We start from the raw sequence: 17275 nt of genomic DNA on the forward strand, positions 1-17275 counted from the left end.
AAAGAAAGATCGGATGCAAATTTTAAGAGATTTAAAAAGATTTTGAAAACTATGTTTATGGGTTTATGGTATATTTTATGTCCATTTTCGATGATCTTTTGTATGTAATTTCATTAATATGAATTATATATCATGGGTAATGTAAAATCTGAACAAAATCGTCCTAAAAATTTCATTAGCTAGTGCAAGGATAATTTCTGGGTATTACTATGATAACTAAAGTTTACTAAGGTAAAATTGTTTTACTAGTAATACTAGTATTACTAAGTATATTACTGAAATGAAATGAAAAAGTATTAGTAAGAGAGTACAAGCTTCCTAATAATGGTAATTAAATGGTAATATAATTAAAATTCTATTTTATTTCAGGAAAAATGCAAAATCCACCTTGCACAATCATTTGTTTTGACTACGGGGGATATTATATTAAGGATGGGGCCGAAATGAAATGGATTTCGGGAGATGGTGAAGGAGAAGATGAAATTCACACGATTGTGTTTTAGAAATCAGTGGAGGAGATCACATACTCTGCTTTGGTTGAGCGTATTTGCAGAAAGATAAAGGTAGATGGATATAAGGTGGAAACGAAGATTAGTTACTTTCCAATGGTCTTGTATTCAAACAAGCTATCATATGTCTGGAATGATGAAGATGTTTTTGGTTATCTACTGCAAGTAAATCATGAGAAGTGTAGAAGTGTTCTACATGTGGAGTTCAACAAAACGGTTCAAGAAGAGGATGATGAAGCTGATGTCTATGTCGGTCTATCCGATAGAGAGGCTACTGATGGAGAGGCTACTGATACATGGGCTACTGATAGAGAGGCTTGTGAAGCAGATGGTGTGCTCACACTTTACGATGACATTGAAATTCATGGTAATGTCACCGAAAGAGATGCAATTGTGATTGAAGATACAGAAGCAAGACCATCAGTTGAAGTAACCCCAGCTGTCAAGGAACGGGATGATGGTATGGATTTGGCTGTAGGTCAAGAATTTAGAACCAAGGAGGAAGCACAAGTTCATATTCAGACGGCTTCACATCTGAAGTGTTTTGAGTATGATGTAATTAAGTCGGACACTAAGAGATATGTGATAAAATGCCGAGCAGCCAAAGAAGGCTGCAAGTGGTATGTGCGTGTTGCAAAGTTGATGAATTCAGATAGTTGGACGGTTAGAAGTTACATCAAACAGCATAGATGTTCTGTTGTTACTACAAGAACACTTCCTAATAGAAGGGGAGGCACACCAGGAATCGTTGCAGCTGTTTTGGCTCAAGATTATCCCGGTAGTTTAGACACACCAGCTCCCAACGCCTTGATCCAGCTGGTTTATCACAGGGTGGCTGTGAAAGTATCATACACAACGTCATGGAGAGGAAAAAGATTAGCTGCTAATAAAGTGCGAGGAAGTCCAGAAGAGAGTTATACTTTATTAAATTCTTATATGCACATGCTAAAGCAGTCGAATCCTGGCACAGTAGCTCGAGTGGTTGTGGATGAGGCCCAAAAGTTTAAATATCTGTTTTTTGCTTTGGGAGCTAGCATAAAAGGGTTTACCGCTATGAGGAAAGTCCTCATTGTCGATGCAACACACCTGAAGAATGTTTATGGTGGAGTTCTATTTGTTGCGACTGCTCAAGATCCCGATCATCACCACTATCCAATTGCATTTGGTATTGCAGATGGTGAGAAAGAGCATAGTTGGGTGTGGTTTATGGAACAGTTGAAATCAGTGATATCTGATGTTCCTGGATTGGTGTTTCTTTCAGATAGAAACAAAAGCTTGATCAAGGCAGTAAGTCTAGTGTTCCCTCAGGCCGCTCATGGTTATTGTATATGGATTTGGCTCAGAATGTTAAAGTACATGTCCGTAACAACAGAGAAACTTGCACGTTTAAGTTTATGGGCTGCGCACACGCTTATACAGAGGCTGAGTTCTTGAACCTTTATAATGCTTTTCGCATGAGGTATCCTAGCGCAGCGGAGTATCTTGACAAAAGTGTTGAAGAGAGGAAATGGGCGAGATGTTACTTTGAAGGAGATAGGTACAATGTTGACACCACCAATTCAGTGGAATCTTTTAATGGTGTTATTAGTGACGCGAGAAAGTTAAACATACTACCAATGTGTGATTTCATCATTGGGAAAATGGCTGAATGGTTCAACATACATAGGAAGGAGGCAGCTGAAATACCACCCGCACTAAAGCTTGTTCCTATTGTGGAAGCGGAAATGTCTAAAAGATGTGTTGATGCAGGGTTTCTTTCTGTTGTCGAGTTAAACAGCTTCCATCTTGAGTACAGTGTCTCAGGAAGTGACGGGAAGCATTATACCGTTGATATGGCTATGATGACTTGTAGCTGTGAGCAATTTGATAAAGACAAATACCCATGTGTCCATGCAGTAGCTGCTGCCACATTCATGACTGATAAAGCGGGAAAGGAACTTCATCTATCTGAGTATTGTTCTAAGTACTATTTAGTGGAGCAATGGGCTTTGGCTTATCACAGGACAATATATCATGTTCCTCATATGTCTGATTGGATTATACCTGAAGAAGTTAAAGCAATGAAAGTGCTTCCTCCAGATTATGAAGTCAAAAAAGGAAAACCGCAGCAAACTCGATTTCCATCGGCAGGAAAATCTCGTGGAAGAGGAAAAAGAGGCAAAGGGAGAGCCAGCGGCACAGGTAGAGCCAGCGGCACAGGCACCGCTAACGGCACAGGCACCGCTAACGGCACAGGCAGTACCAGTGGCGCTGGCAGTTCCAGCAGCACAGGCAGAGCGAGAGGAGGAGGTATGGGAGCGTATTTTGAATATGGAATTGGTGCAGGTCCAGGTGTTTGATTTCTAGGATTACTGGGTTTACTGAGTTTACTATGTTTTGTTTGGATTACTGAGTTTACTGAGTTTACTATGTTTTATTTGGACTACTAGATTTTCTGGAGTTACTATATGTTATTTGGAATACTAGATTTTCTGGAATTACTATGTGTGATTTGGACTACATATATATTAGTACGAGTATTTATGTTTAGTATATAGAATCCTTATATTTTTCATGAGTATTATCAATTCGTAGACTATATATTTGATAAATATATATATTAAAACTATTTTGATTATTATTTTCAATAGTTTAAGAAAAACCTATTCAGTTTTCTAAAAAATGTCCTTAACTTATATTGTTACTGTGTGAATGGTTAGACTATAGCTAGGAAAATCTAACAAAATACATATTCCTGGAAAACTTCTGCTGCAAATGTTTTCTTTGATGATAATCATAGTGTAAAATCATTGGTTTTACTAAAAAAAATTTTATATTCTACGGGTTTAACTAGAAAAACCTAAAAATTGCCAAAGAATTACTATGTGTAAGGTAGTATTACTAACTCCTTGAAGAATACCAAGAATTACTAAGTGTAATTTGAATATTATATTTATGTATATACCGATTGCACGTTTTACATGAGTACATTTATTAACATGTGCTATGAATATATTTATGTATATACCGGTTGCACGTTTTACATGAGTACATTTATTAACACGTTTTTGGCCTTAGTAAACCTAGTAGTAAGACCAGTTATCCATCTGAATCATTTTTGGACATAGCCTAACTTGAAAACAGTTTCCAAACCTGTTTTTTAACATCCAAAACACATTATACAACCAAGTTTAAACATCCAAAAGCATACCACAACCAAGTTTAAACACCCAAAAGCATATTACATCCAAAAGCATCCTATCAAGTTTTAAAGACTTCAAATACATAAATAATTTTCAGACGCCTACTTAACCTTTGTTTTACGCTTCTTCTTAGGCCCGTCAATGTCTTCTGTCTTCACCTGCGTGTAGGGACTCTGCAGCCGCTGAGGTTTTCTCTTCTCCCTTGGCGTACGTGCAATCACAGGTGCTGATTCTTGACTCTGGGGCCGCTGAGGTTTTTTCTTCCCCCTTGGTTTGCCATACATCATTATCTTCTGTTTGCACCTAAGCTTGAACCCTGTCCTCACCTCATTGGTTCCATCTCTCCTCACCTCAGTGGTCCCATCCGCCATCTCCTCACTAGCCTTGTAAACGACCAAGGCCCACATTTGCTTTTCTTCATCAGTGTATTTATCACCCTCTTTCTCGACAACTGTCTCAGCCTCTTTCTCAACCACTTTATCCGCCTCTTCCTCTGCTTCCTCAGCTTCCTCTGCTTCCATAGCATCCTCTGCTTCCTCTGCTTCCTCAGCTTCTTCTTCCACCATTTCTTCAGCATTTTTTTCGGTGGGACTCTCCTCCACAGCTTCTTTTTCTCCACCATTTCTTCAGCAATTTTTTCGGTGGGACTCTCCTCCACACCTTCTTCTTCCTCCACCATTTCTTCAGCTATTTTCTCGGTGGGACTCTCCTCCACACCTTCTTCTTCCTCCACCATTTCTTCAGCTATTTTCTCGGTGGGACTCTCCTCCACACCTTCTTCTTCCTCCACCATTTCTTCAGCATTTTTTTCTTTGAGACTCTCCTCGTCACTTTCTTCGGCTTCAACTGCCATCTCCTCACCCTCTTCCTCGATAACTGTCTCAGCCTCTTTTTCAGTCTCGATAGGTGATGGCGCAGTTACCGTTGGTCCTCTTAAAAACTCCTCTGGTGGTGTAAGTACTATTTTTCTCGCGGCCAATCTCTTCGGTCTACCACGTGGTGGTGTAGGAGTTACCTTGGCAACTTTCTCAGCCTCTTTCTCTAGATACTCAGTCTCTTCAGAAAGAATACTCTTCCATAACGCATCCGCCTCTACTCTCCTCTTCTCAGCCTCTTCCTCAGTATCGTAATCTTCTTCAGAGACCTCATCTTTTTCTCTAGTTCCCAGCTCTGTTTTATCAGCCTCGTTCTCCTTCTCTTCTTCTTCCTCCACGTTTCCCTTGTCTTTCTCACCATCCTTACTGTTTTCCCCACCCGAGACCACATCCTTTTCCTCGCCAGACTCACTGTTTTCCTTGTCTTCCTTAGCCTTTTCACTGTTTTCCTTCCCTTCAGCTCTACCATAATCTCTATCATCCCATCCAAAATCCATATCTTCACCATAGTTCCTCTCCTCATTTTTGTTGCTCTCAATAGAAGTCAGCTTTTCTTCTATTTTCTTAGCCCTTCTTTTTAGTTGTCGCTGGTTCTTTTCAAATTTACTCATCCTCACATCCATATCACCCAGCTTTGCCTCCACCACTGATTCAAGACCAGAAAACCCTTCACTCATGGCCCCCAAAATCTTTTTCTTCCAGAGCTTTCAAGCTCTCCAACCCAGATTTAGAAGACGAATCTTCTAAAAACGTCACCTTTTCTTTGTCCTTCTTCTTCTTAAACACTCGTGCAGCAACATCTAAGTCGTATAGCTCTTTCCAAAATATCTTCTTCTGCTTCACATTTAGCCAGTGGTTCCAAGTATCACTTGTGCTTCCCTCACAATGATACTCTCGCTCCTCATCAATTATACGAGCCAGCATGATTTCCTCACCCACAGTTGGCACCAACACACTGTTAATAACCTGAAAAAAAAACGAAAAAGGAAGATCAGTTTAAATTTTATTATATTCTTCTAGTTTCTACTACAAAGTATATATACATATACCTTTGTGTGTCCAAGTGCAGCATATATATCTTCCAAAGGATAGCCCTTCATGCTACTCTTTGTAAACCGGCTCTTGCACATCCTAGGACAATCTTCAGAAGGTGTGTCTGTAGATAGTCTAAATGTTTTCCCCAGCTTAGGAATACATTCAAAAGCCAAAATCTACAGAAATATTGTAGCGCTATCAGATTTACAGTTATAAAACAACTCATATTTGACTAAATTGTATGCTTTACCTCTAATGGAATTATGAATCCAGGAAAGCCGCATGCCGAGTGCACTTCACCCTTCAGAAGCTCCATCATATGCTTGATGTTCTTTATTGCATCTTCAAATGTCAAACGACCCCATGGAAATGTTCTGCAAACATCCAAATCTTCCACGATCCTTAAGATGAACGGGTATACTGGTCCGCAATCCTTTGCATGTCCTCTGATAACCCGACCAAGGAAGAACAAGACAGCCATCTTCAATCTATCATTGCATGGCGTCTTCATAGACAACAGCTTGTGCTCCACATCTGTTATGGTGATCTTCTTTAGTCCACCAAAGTAATAATCCACAAACTTCGTACTCCCGAGCTTCAAATATTTCCTCGGATACTCATGGCAGTCTAAGCCCGAGATGATGGCATGCTCCCTCATAGAATAGCGGATGGGAACACCATTCACACCAAACCATGCAACATCTTATTCTTCAGTCGAAATGGTGCGCAAGAGTAACATCCACATTCCTTGGAGCTTCAGGTATTGTTCATCAGGCATGTGGAAGAAGTGACGAAATTGAGGATGGGTTGTGAACCATTTAACCTCCTCCTTAAGCTTCTTAATCACGTCCACTGTATTCTTCACAAGGCACTTGGTTTGAATCTTGCAAGTCTTCGTGAACTCTGTGCTCTTGAAGCATAATTCAAGGGGCTGTGGTGGTTGTCTTGCCTGCAATCATAATATATATGTATTAGTCATTTGTTACTACTAAAATTAGTATACTTTCACACTGACAATGATTAAAACGAGTGCAAAAACTACCTTAGATGATACAGCAGACTTGTCATCACTTTCTGAATCAACAGAGAGAGAAACTACAGTCGTTTCTCTTGCCGGCTCATTCCCAGCTGAGACCGCCTTTCTAGCTTTAGTTCTACTGGAGACTCCAACGCACGTAGTAGATGGATTCTTTCTTTTGCGGCCCTTCATTTCCTGTACAAGAAATTAGAAACGCTGTTAAAAACACAACAAGTCACTGTCAATTACTCCAAATGCAAACTGCATAGCAAACATCAATTATTACATCTCAACAATGTAATACTCAAAGGAAACTACTCACTTACGAAAAGGAACGAAGATGGAGACTAGATTTCGTCGGAGAAAGAAGAAGAAACGAAGCAGTTCTCGACTCTAGAGAGTTGAGACCCGAGAAATAAGAGGGAGAGAAGACGTCCACAGAGAGATTGATTGATTCTCGATTTAGACGGAGGAGGACGACGGAGAAAGCCACAAAGCACGGAGGCTAGGGTTTTGCGCAATCGCAAGAGAGAAGCCGGAGAGGGACGAGACGGGATTTAGATTTAGATAGAGAGGGAGAGAGACGAAACGCTTCGTTTAGAGAATAGGATCCGGTTCAGTTTGGTTGGGTCGGGTAAAGTAGGTCGGGTTGGTAATAAGTTGGTTTCATTAAGGTCCCTAGCGTCTTTAACCACGATCTACCCGATTTTATATTTAAAAAAAAAATAAAAAATATATTATTTTTTATTACAGGGTGAAATCAGCATTTCTAATGGAGAGGGAGGGGCATCTCGAGTTAAACTCCGCCTGTGAAGGATACAAGATAAATTAACGACTCAGATTATACTGACCCTTTCTAATCTACCGTAGACACGAACACATGTGATCACAAAATCGTCGTACGAGGAGACAGTTTCTTACGGCGAGGAAGTGAAAATCGGAATAGAGGCATGGGGGAGGCTTCAGCGGCGGCGGAGCTCGAGAGACTCCAAATCGATATCCTCCGTAGAATCTCGACTCTCGAAAGCTCGATTCTCCCGGAGAGTTCGTCGCCTTCTCTACCGGATGATGAAAGCCAAACAGTGTCTCGCCTCTCCGCCATTCTCCGCTCCGGCGGCGTTAATGACTTCTCCTTCAAGAGGGTCGCTCCAGATTACTACGACTGGCCTCTTGAATCCCGCCGCGACGTCCTCGGAGCTTCCTCCGTCGACCATCTCTGCAAGAGCATTGTCCTGGTACGTCAAAGTCTACTGCTTTTTAGGTTGATAGAGTTTCTTGTTACACTTCTTGAATCAATGCCATAAAGGTTGTTCCTTTTCATATGGGTTTACTCAGGTTAATACTCAAGCCTCATCAAATGTTTTGGATTGCAGTGATCGCAACAACTCCAAATACTATGTGGTTGTTGTTCAGGTGCTCCTAATGATTCTTACAGTTACAGAACAGCATTCGCACCTTTGTTTTCGTTTCTAACTCTATTCATCTGACAGTATACTGCCAGATTCAATGCGGAAGCAGTGAAGAACTTTCTTTACTCACTAAACGAGGGCAAGATCCCGAAGAAAAGATTTAATCGTAAGTGTGATCATGAGCTAGTTATTTTACTTCTGTCTCCTGATGCTTTCTCTAATCTCTGCGTGTAGTGAGACTTGCTCCCGAGGAGACGTCGATTGAACTGACTGGGTTTGAGCACAATTCGGTAACCTGTGTAGGGATGAAGACAAGCATACCGGTAAGTTTTCTTTCCATTGTACAAGGTGATCATCTGCTGGTGCTCGCTCATTTGATATTAGACATGTTTAAGACATGAGAGTAACCTCTACCCACTTGTGTTTTCTTCTCCTAGACAAACCAGTTTTGCACTGTCTTTTGTGTTTATAAATAGTTACAGAGAGTTTGCCCTTTCACACACATGTGCTTGCCAAGCGTTTTCCAGACATCACAGTCTATTTGTTTCTTGTCCTAATTGTCAAAGAGGCCCTGAAGGGTACAATGCCCAATGGGTTACACAGCTACTTTTTTGTCTTGTTTTTTTTTTTATCTTTAAGGTCTGTGATGGAGGTGTGGTACATTTTAACACTGTTTGCATTTTATACGGACACAAAGTTAGTTAAGAGTTTTTCTTGTGAGCCAGATAGTGTTAAGTGTTTGTCCCACTCATTGTCTTTTGTAGTTTCTCCATAGATAATTCAATACCTTCTTTGAAACTATTCGTACAAGAGTTAGTAGTAATAGGCGTCAGGCAGAGAGACTTAAATGGCGTTAATTTTGTTGAATGTGTAGATCTGTGCAGAAATAGCCCACTTTAACGTTCAGACCACACTACTTTTGCGACTGTGACACATTACTCTTTCAGAATAATTTTTTAGACCTAGTTAGTATTCATAGAGTTCGTTTGGTGGAGATATGTATAACATGAAATCTAGTTTTCTGTATTGAGATTGAGCAGTACTGATGAGTTGGATGGGGTTTGGGAAATGACAGGTGATATTGGATGAGGCCATAGCCAAACTTAGACCGGACTTCTTCTGGTTGGGCGGGGGAGAGATTGATCTGAAGCTTGGCGTCAGAACATCTGAGTTCCTTGATTTTGTGAAACCATTTGTCTTTCCTTGTAGCTGAAAGCTAGAATCTACTTAACAATATTCTTCATGTCATTCATCCTAAGTAGACCAAAGGTGTATGGTCGGTACTTTGTCAAATGTTACCGTTAGCTAAGATTTGAGCTGGCAGTGAGGGTTTTGTACCTCTCACAGACATTGGTATTCTTGGTAATGAATGACCATGTTGGTTACGTTCTACTATTCTTGCCTTGAGCTAAAAAGGCGGTGAAGAGTTCTCAAATCAGCACATTCCAGAGAATTACAAAATACTTTGGTCATGAAATATATTTATATTAGCACAAGAGTCATTACAAGTACAACCACCAAAATGGTGAATGCATATGACAGTATATGATGTGTGATATATAATCAAGCCTTCTCGTTGTGGATGGGAGGCTTGCGATGAGGCTGAGGATAATCCATGACTACTACATCTCCCCCTGTCTCCTCTCCACCTAGCACCCTCCTGACGTCTTGTACCAAAGAAGCAACCTTATGATGATGCTTGTGAAACCTTAGACGCCGAGCAGTGGCACAACCAACGTTGGATGACAAAAGCAGAAGAATGAAACAAAACACCATCGAAGAGAGCCTACGCTTCACAGAGCAAGACATGACCTCCTTCTTGTTATTCTTCGGATACTATATGCGTGTGTCTGTTTATAGGGAGATGAGAGCAAGACAAATATAGTTTAAAATTTGTTTAAGTGCAAGAGAAGAGAAGAGAGAAAGAGTATTTGTAGGCAGAAGAAAGATAATAGAGAGGGTAAGACAAGCATTGAATGCAGGTGGGGGGAAGGTCCTTCACTATCACAACATGCTCTTGTTCCTCTCTTGTTCTTTTACCTTCTCTCTTGTCTATCTAATTCAAATATGTTTTCTCACTCATTTATGTATTTATATACGTATCTATCCCAAGTATAGTGGGTGTCTTGATCCGCCGAACCTTTTGTCTACTTTGGGGGGTCAATATCTCGTTTTTTCCTTCTTCCATTTACTAATAAGCTTATTCTTCCCCATCACTATTGTATCCAACTATTACAATTTCAACGGTAGTTTAACTCACATAGATCACTCTCCTAACTCCTAGTCGACGTGGACAGGACAAATTGACAATCATATCAATCTTATAAGGACACTATTACATATTATGTTTAGCATCAACGTTATTTCGTTAACGTTGGGGACCTTAAAATTAAAGAATCTTTGAGGATGGTTCATAACTAAATGATATTTTAGCTAAAACTTTTGACAAGTTCAAACAAAGAAACAATAACAGTACTGAAAGTGTAAGAAGTTAGAACAAGACAGCATGGTCTGACCGTCTCCTCCTCTCTCCCCTTCCTTTTACGACAATGTGGGGACCCTTTTCTTAACATCACCGGCCATTCTCAACCGTGTATCCCACGTGGCACAATGCTGTTCTGTTTCGTTGGGTTTTATAGACTTTCTTTTTGCCTTTGTCAATACCATGTTGCCCTCACCGTATCATGTGAAGTTGGCTTATAGAGCGGAACACGTAAGAAAACACAATCGAGTTGTGATGATGGTTCATAGAAAGTATGTTTTCAGATTATTTTGAAGAACTAATAGATATTATTAGAGCATGTTTTATATACATTATTATTTCATGTTTACTGTACACATTAACGCCCAACCGAACGTTCTTAGAGAAGTACATAGGCTGCTTGCTTGCTTGCTTAAAGAACTAATAAGATGACGATGATGTATACAGCGAAATGAGAAATGAAATATCCAGCGTGAGAGATCTATGGAGATCAATATCCAAAAGTGTTTTCTCCGCTGTAAGTGACATAGAGGAACCCATCTTCCTCCTTTTTCTCTTCGTACACAGCTGACATCAACGCACCTGCAAAAGTGTTGTTATCAACATCAGACGTTTATAAGTAGACGCTTCTTGATTGTGTTGAAAAGATCTACCTGTTGGAGGAAGAACATTGTCCACAAAGATAAAGATAGCCTTCTCTGCACTCAGTTTGATTCTTTTGCGAATGACATACACGAATTGCCCCACTGTCAAATCAGCCGGGACTAGGTATCTACTCAAAATAAAAAAGAAGCTTAGTTGTTAATAACAAAGTCAGGTCCGTTAATGAGAGATGGATATTAATATGCATACTTTTTCTTGTCGATGGTTGGTATATCACTCTTCTCAGCCTTCTCAACAATCACCTGGATCCCACAAACACATACACTCAAGTGTCACTTCAACCATTTGATAAAGAAGTTAGCAGTTATGGATTATGCAAATAAACTCAAACGAAGTCGTAAAATGTCATCAAGTTTCAGAAAATCACAAAAGGAATTAAGAAAGAAAGAAAGAACACAGAGGGTCTCACCGGAATCCTATCTGGATACTTCTCTCTGATCCGAGCAGCCTCTGCGCTTCTCTTCTCTGAACGTTCAAAAACAGGATCATTTACATTAAAAAAAGGGCTTTGAGAAACAAAACACAAAAACAAAGGGTAACCGAACCAAACCTAGGTCATGCTCTTGCTTGAACGTGCTTTTTGCCATTACTTCTTCTTTCACACCCTACAGAAGCCAACCATCAAAAACAACCGATCATTATCTCTTAGTGGTTTATAGAGTTCAGCGACTATAATCTAACATACCCATCAATCAATCAAAGATAACCCTTTTCGTCTCACACATATAGAGACTCTCTCCTAAAGCTAAAACTTAAATCGATTGATCAACATAGAAAAGCCCAACCTTTAGTAATCTAAACGAATTACGAGATCGCGATAATGATCGAACCTGTTGATTACAAAGACGAAAGCTTTCCTTCGATCGAAGCACACTTCTCAAGAACTCGATGCTTTCGATGACAAATAAACAAAGAGCTACGAAAGTTCTGCGATTGAATACAGATGGAACACAGTAATGTCTAGACTCCTCTGCTGACGTGGCTTTTTGATTAGAACCATCTAAGAAAATCGGACGGTGTATATTAGCTGTTATGGTGGAACAAAAAATCGTAACCGTTAATCTAACTGACGGTGTACGAGGGAGCTGTGCACGTTATTATTACTGCCTCGAAAAAAAAGGATAAACAAGAACCGCATATTACCGGGATTACGTTTCCTGCATGGGATATGACATATTTACCCCTTGTAACTTCTAGTTAGATTCAGAGTAAGAAAGGGTCACAATGGAATTGACAACTCAGCTTTTAATAATCTCTTTTACTTTTTGAGGTCCAGTTTGGTAGTTAACAGGCCTTGCTTGGGTGGTCCGATTGTTTGTGATTTTCAAAACTTTTACTGTTAGAATTTTTAATTTTAAGTTGACTGTTAAAATTTTATTCTTTAGAAAATAAAAATAGCTTTAGAAATAGCTGGAAAAATAAATTACATTGGCTCTAGAGTATAGTCAACACCTTTTGTTGTTTCAATTTTCCTGTCTTTCACCTCTTCAATTCCAGTGAATTTGATGTCGTATGTCTTTATGATCTACTTCAAAGGGCATATATTCATTATACATGTTATATATGATTAGATCGAGGATGTCAATAGGCTATGGAGTATTTAATTCATCTTCATACACATCAAAGATTGGAGCTCCGTGGATCTCTTTGATAAGATCAAATCCTTTTTTCGTTAGAGTAGACGTCATCCAGTTGAGGTAGAACCTCTTGTTGTTGTGTCTGGATTTACATGACTATAGCATGTTCTATGGTCTGTATAAACTCGTCACGTATATCGTGTTTGTACTCCGCAAGTGTTTCTCGGACGAAAGTAGCTAGTTCATTCTTATTTGTTGCTGAATCTTACTCGAAAACATGATAAAAAGACCATTTTGTCTTTGATACCAACTGAAAGAGAGCTGAATCTTAGTAAGGCCGTGTTCGTTTGCTGGTCGCTAGCATCAGCGACCAACTTCAAAAACCAAACGTTATTCGTTTATCGGTCGTGCGTTCAGCGACTGATCTCAGCGACCAAACGCTAGCGATCAGCGATTTAAAATTTTGAACGCTAGAAATTTCAGCGGCGCGACCACAATCGTATGACTAGAAGAAAAAAAACTTAAAATAACAAAATTACCCTAAATATATTTACAGAATCACAATACATTGCCATTAACCCTAATACAAACTCAAGCCAAAAAAAAAATCACAAGAAACTTCTCGCTCTCCGATCTATTTCCTGGCCACACATAAACTTCTCTGCTCAAGCTCTCTTTCCGATCTATCTCCGGCGGCTACAGGGAACCTTCTCTGCTCAAGGTCCTCTCTCTCTCTGCGTTTTGTGTTACGATAATGGAACCTTTAGATTAATTAAGTTGGCTGTTGGATTTTTTGATTCTTGGGTTGTTTTTAGATTTAAGATTTTGATTATCAAATCTTTGTTTTTAATCAGATTATCAAACATGGGTTTGAGTTCCTGTGAATGTTTTCAGACATGGGTTTGAGTTCTTTTTGGTCTGTGACAAAGTGTTCTTGCATTTGCTTTCAAGTCTTTTATAGTTTGGTCTGAATAAAGCTTCGTTAAGTAACATATTTATACGTTTGATGCATAGATGATAAGAAGACTAAGAAAATGATATATTACTACAAGACTCTTGTTAGTTCGTATGCTTATGAAATATTTCTTCCATATTATAACAATGATAATAGCTAGGTAGTTTAAATTGGTTGTCACATATCATGCACGCACCTTGGTTACAATAATCAAGTCGATATGAATTGTAGTTTTATGAATGATTAATCATTTCTATCCGACCAAACCACTCTTGTCTTTACTTTATAACCTCTTTTATGTCTTTTATAACAATCAATTCACAAGAGTCAAAATTTATGTGCTTTTGATAGATTGTTGTTTCAGTTTTGCTTTCTTAATGACACAGTGTTGATAGATGTCAATGATTGGCTTATATTGTTAGCTCGTCACCCTTGATTCACTTAGGTCTATATTATCTTTTCAGTTTTGGACATAAATCACAACAAGACAAGACAAAAAGAATGACTGATGACGTAAGTGTTTTAGGCAGTTCTAGTTTCTTAGATCTTTTTTGATTGTTTTTTCTGCTAGTTTAGCTTGTTTGTCTATTGATGAGACTTGTTATTTAGAAATTGACCGATGAAGAAGTTAGGTATTTCTTTTCTCTTTATGCTGATGAGAAAAGGAAAGGGAACAGACCAAGGAGTGGCATGAATCTATCTGGAAGAGAGTTCATCGTAAATAAGTTTGAAGAAAAATTTGGTAAGAGATGGGTATGGGACAAGTTTAAGAACAAGGTTGATATTAATAGAAAAGCATATGTTAAGTTCAAGAAGCTTACCCACAGTAGAACATGGCTTGTCTATGATGCTTTGGGAAGGTTGGAGATGTCGGATGCTTGGTGGGATCAACGCATTGCGGTAAGTATCGTTCTCTTAGTCTTCAGTGCTCTAATAATGTCACTATTAGAGTTCCCTTTCTGCTTAGAGTGGTGTTTAGAGTGAAAAATATTAGACATTGAATCAGTATTAGCTTGAAAAAAATATTAGACATTGAAAAATACTGTATGTTTCAAATATGCTAAATTTTTTCTTCTTAAACAGGAATGGCAAGGTGCAAGAAAGTATAAGACCAAAGTGTCTCCAAACATGGATGTGTTTGAAAGAGAGCTTGGTGCTGTTACTGTAACTGGAGCAGAAGGATGGTGTGCTCAGCAAGGAGAAACTAGCTTAGATTCTAGAGTAGATGCAGAGAAGGATGACGAGTCTGATTCAGTTGACACTGATATGCCAGCACCAAGAGAAGGAACAAGTAGAGCTGGATGTTCAAAAAGAAAGCGTAAGGAATTTAATCAAGAGCCTTATGTTCTAAGGAATGCAATTATGGCTGAAAAAAATAAGATAGCAGAAAAGATGGTAGAGATAATGGCAGAGGATCGTGTGGTGTTGCAGCAGGATCACAAATTCCGTGTGCACTCTGTGTTGGAGATACTTAATGAGCTGCCTGGAATTATAAAGTGTTCACCATTTCACATTGCTGCAGTTAACCATCTCAAAGCTGTTGAAGAAAACAGAATGGCTTTTATGTCTTTCTCTAGTGATGATGATAAGATTAGCTATCTTGAGAATATGATTGGAGTTAATATATATGAAGGATTGTAGTGTCTGTTTCAGTATGATTGTTTTAATATGACTCAGATTGTAGTGTTTCTTTTAAGTATGACTTTTGTTTCATTTCTTTTGTTATGACTCAGATTGTAGTATTTTAATGTGATAGGAAGTTAGGAACCATGACTATCTGGTAGCATTATTCTCGTGTATGTCTGCTTAAATTGGAAGTTGGTTTTTTTTTTTTAATGTGATAGGAAGTTGAGTTTTTTTTAACCAACTTATGTTCAAATTCGCAACTTATATATATATATATATATATATATATATGTGATTTTAATGCTTTGCAGATGGTTAGGTGGTACTTGGATGATGATGATGATGAGGATGATTATGAGGAAGAGCATGAAGTTGATGTGCTTAAGCCAGAGAGATTGCTTCATAGAACAGATCGAGGTGCTGGATGGAATCATGTTCAACAACTTATGCACGGGTAAGATCAACAGTGATGATATTCTTTGCATGAATCAGAGAACATTTCAAGATCTGTGTAAGATGTTAGCAACGAGATATGGGTTAGAAGAGACACACAATGTCTATATTGAAGAAGCGGTTGCAATGTTCCTTGAAGTTATGGGTCAAGATAAGACAGTACGGATTATTGCACAAAGATATCAGCGTTCGTTAGATACAGTCAAAAGAAAACTTGGTGAGGTTTTGAGTGCTCTCTTGAAATTTGCTGCAGATGCACTAAAACGAGAAGATGGTGAGTTCACAAGAGTATGTCCTGCTTTGAGAAATGATGATCGATACTGGCCATTTTTTAAAGACTGTATTGGAGCATTGGATGAAACTCATATCTCAGTTCGCCCTCCTAAGCGAAATGCAGAAGCATACAGGGGCAGAAAACAGGAGCTAACCATGAATGTCCTTGCTATATGTAACTTTTATATGAAGTTCATATATGCTTATATGGGTGTGCCGAGTAGAGCTCATGACACAAAGGTATTGACTTATTGTGCGAGGAATGAGCCCTTTTTTCCACATCCGCCAAATGGAAAGTATTATTTGGTTGATGTTGGATATCCCACAAGAACAAGGTATATTGGTCCGTATCGTAGAGTTCGATATCATCTCGATCAGTTCAACAGAGGAGGACCACCAACGAACACTCGAGAGGTGTTTAACCAGAGACATTCAAGCTTGCGATCAGTGATTGAGCGAACATTTGGAGTGTGGAAAGCAAAATGGAGAATTCTTGACCGTAGGCATCCAAAATATGGTTTGATCAAATGGATAAAGCTAGTGACGGCAACGATGGCTCTACACAACTTCATACGTGATTCACATCGAGAAGATAATGATTTTGTGCGTTGGCAGAAAAGAGAAGAATATCATACACATGGTGATAATGATGAAGAAGAAAGAGATGAAGAGGAAGATGATGAAGAAGAAGATGGTGATGGTTATGATGGACATATTCCATATGAGCTGACTGGTGATAAAGCCATAGAAGATTTACGTGATCATATTGGTAATGAATTGAGTAGAGAATATCGATTACCTTACTAGTTTATTTGATTTGAGTTTGTACTGATGTTTATTAGTTACTCGTATGACCACTTTCTTTATTATTTAGACTTTTTCAATATTCTAAGTTACAAAGAATGATATTCAAGTGTAGACTTTTTAATTAGAGTTATAGTTTATTAATGTGACAACTCATAAACAAAAGTGAACTTGTACAAGAAAAAATATAAGAAACTGAAACGATTAAACATATTTCATCCATGTGTGATTTATTACACTTTACAGTTTAATGATTTAGCCACATTTTTGATGAAACTTAAGTACACAAGAGCAAATGTATGTCAAAAATAAATATTTGGTCGCCAGCGATACCGAAACGAACAACATAGCGACAACCGCTGCGATCAATCGCGCGACATGGAAACGAACAACATAGCGACAATCACTGCGGTC

General features: G+C 38.8%; 6 protein-coding genes across 7 annotated transcripts; 3 read left to right on the forward strand and 3 right to left on the reverse strand.

Moving 5' to 3' along the window:
• The first annotated feature begins 605 nt into the window (after positions 1–605).
• On the forward strand, positions 606–2848 carry LOC106358795. Its single transcript, XM_013798596.2, has 2 exons — positions 606–1796; positions 1853–2848. Exons 1-2 carry the CDS (start codon positions 606–608, stop codon positions 2846–2848), a joined length of 2187 nt encoding a protein of 728 aa, XP_013654050.2.
• A 923-nt stretch (positions 2849–3771) lies between these two features.
• Positions 3772–5697, reverse strand: LOC125577315 (golgin subfamily A member 6-like protein 6). Its single transcript, XM_048738665.1, has 2 exons — positions 5616–5697; positions 3772–5532 (listed from the first exon to the last, which is right to left on the reverse strand). The coding sequence occupies exon 2, from the start codon at positions 5241–5243 to the stop codon at positions 4038–4040; it is 1206 nt and encodes a 401-aa protein (XP_048594622.1). The 5' UTR covers positions 5244–5532; positions 5616–5697; the 3' UTR covers positions 3772–4037.
• Positions 5698–7473: 1776 nt separating this feature from the next.
• LOC106440554 lies at positions 7474–9423 on the forward strand. The gene is made up of 5 exons (XM_013882255.3): positions 7474–7854; positions 7955–8032; positions 8110–8194; positions 8263–8351; positions 9104–9423. Exons 1-5 carry the CDS (start codon positions 7570–7572, stop codon positions 9239–9241), a joined length of 675 nt encoding a protein of 224 aa, XP_013737709.2. The 5' UTR covers positions 7474–7569; the 3' UTR covers positions 9242–9423.
• A 69-nt stretch (positions 9424–9492) lies between these two features.
• LOC106440538 (protein GOLVEN 1) lies at positions 9493–10078 on the reverse strand. Its single transcript, XM_013882234.3, has one exon. The coding sequence runs from the start codon at positions 9835–9837 to the stop codon at positions 9592–9594; it is 246 nt and encodes an 81-aa protein (XP_013737688.3). The 5' UTR covers positions 9838–10078; the 3' UTR covers positions 9493–9591.
• A 717-nt stretch (positions 10079–10795) lies between these two features.
• On the reverse strand, positions 10796–12153 carry LOC106440553 (autophagy-related protein 8f). 2 transcript variants are annotated; one of them, XM_013882252.3, is made up of 6 exons: positions 12004–12153; positions 11724–11778; positions 11583–11638; positions 11363–11415; positions 11164–11282; positions 10796–11092 (listed from the first exon to the last, which is right to left on the reverse strand). In XM_013882252.3, exons 2-6 carry the CDS (start codon positions 11758–11760, stop codon positions 11001–11003), a joined length of 357 nt encoding a protein of 118 aa, XP_013737706.1. In that variant the 5' UTR covers positions 11761–11778; positions 12004–12153; the 3' UTR covers positions 10796–11000. The 2 variants fall into 2 exon arrangements, with proteins under 2 accessions (XP_013737706.1, XP_013737707.1); XM_013882253.3 differs by having other exon boundaries at positions 11959–12075.
• A 3532-nt stretch (positions 12154–15685) lies between these two features.
• On the forward strand, positions 15686–16701 carry LOC125576918 (protein ALP1-like). Its single transcript, XM_048737456.1, has 2 exons — positions 15686–16631; positions 16673–16701. Exons 1-2 carry the CDS (start codon positions 15686–15688, stop codon positions 16699–16701), a joined length of 975 nt encoding a protein of 324 aa, XP_048593413.1.
• The last annotated feature ends 574 nt before the right edge of the window (positions 16702–17275 follow it).

This window comes from Brassica napus, chromosome A8 (assembly GCF_020379485.1).
Source record: "Brassica napus cultivar Da-Ae chromosome A8, Da-Ae, whole genome shotgun sequence".
Classification (NCBI taxonomy): domain Eukaryota; kingdom Viridiplantae; phylum Streptophyta; class Magnoliopsida; order Brassicales; family Brassicaceae; genus Brassica; species Brassica napus.

Coding starts and splice junctions, on each gene's coding strand:
- LOC106358795 (XM_013798596.2), top strand. CDS start 606: ATGGTCTTGTATTCAAACAAGCTATCATATGTCTGGAATGATGAAGAT. Junction 1,797..1,852: donor ACAAAAGCTTGATCAAGGCA/GTAAGTCTAGTG, acceptor GATTTGGCTCAG/AATGTTAAAGTACATGTCCG.
- LOC125577315 (XM_048738665.1), bottom strand. CDS start 5,243: ATGAGTGAAGGGTTTTCTGGTCTTGAATCAGTGGTGGAGGCAAAGCTG.
- LOC106440554 (XM_013882255.3), top strand. CDS start 7,570: ATGGGGGAGGCTTCAGCGGCGGCGGAGCTCGAGAGACTCCAAATCGAT. Junction 7,855..7,954: donor TCTGCAAGAGCATTGTCCTG/GTACGTCAAAGT, acceptor GGGTTTACTCAG/GTTAATACTCAAGCCTCATC. Junction 8,033..8,109: donor ACTATGTGGTTGTTGTTCAG/GTGCTCCTAATG, acceptor TTCATCTGACAG/TATACTGCCAGATTCAATGC.
- LOC106440538 (XM_013882234.3), bottom strand. CDS start 9,837: ATGTCTTGCTCTGTGAAGCGTAGGCTCTCTTCGATGGTGTTTTGTTTC.
- LOC106440553 (XM_013882252.3), bottom strand. CDS start 11,760: ATGGCAAAAAGCACGTTCAAGCAAGAGCATGACCTAG. Junction 11,639..11,723: donor CAAGCAAGAGCATGACCTAG/GTTTGGTTCGGT, acceptor TTGAACGTTCAG/AGAAGAGAAGCGCAGAGGCT. Junction 11,416..11,582: donor AGTATCCAGATAGGATTCCG/GTGAGACCCTCT, acceptor TGTGGGATCCAG/GTGATTGTTGAGAAGGCTGA.
- LOC125576918 (XM_048737456.1), top strand. CDS start 15,686: ATGAGGAAGAGCATGAAGTTGATGTGCTTAAGCCAGAGAGATTGCTTC. Junction 16,632..16,672: donor GGCTCTACACAACTTCATAC/GTGATTCACATC, acceptor GTGCGTTGGCAG/AAAAGAGAAGAATATCATAC.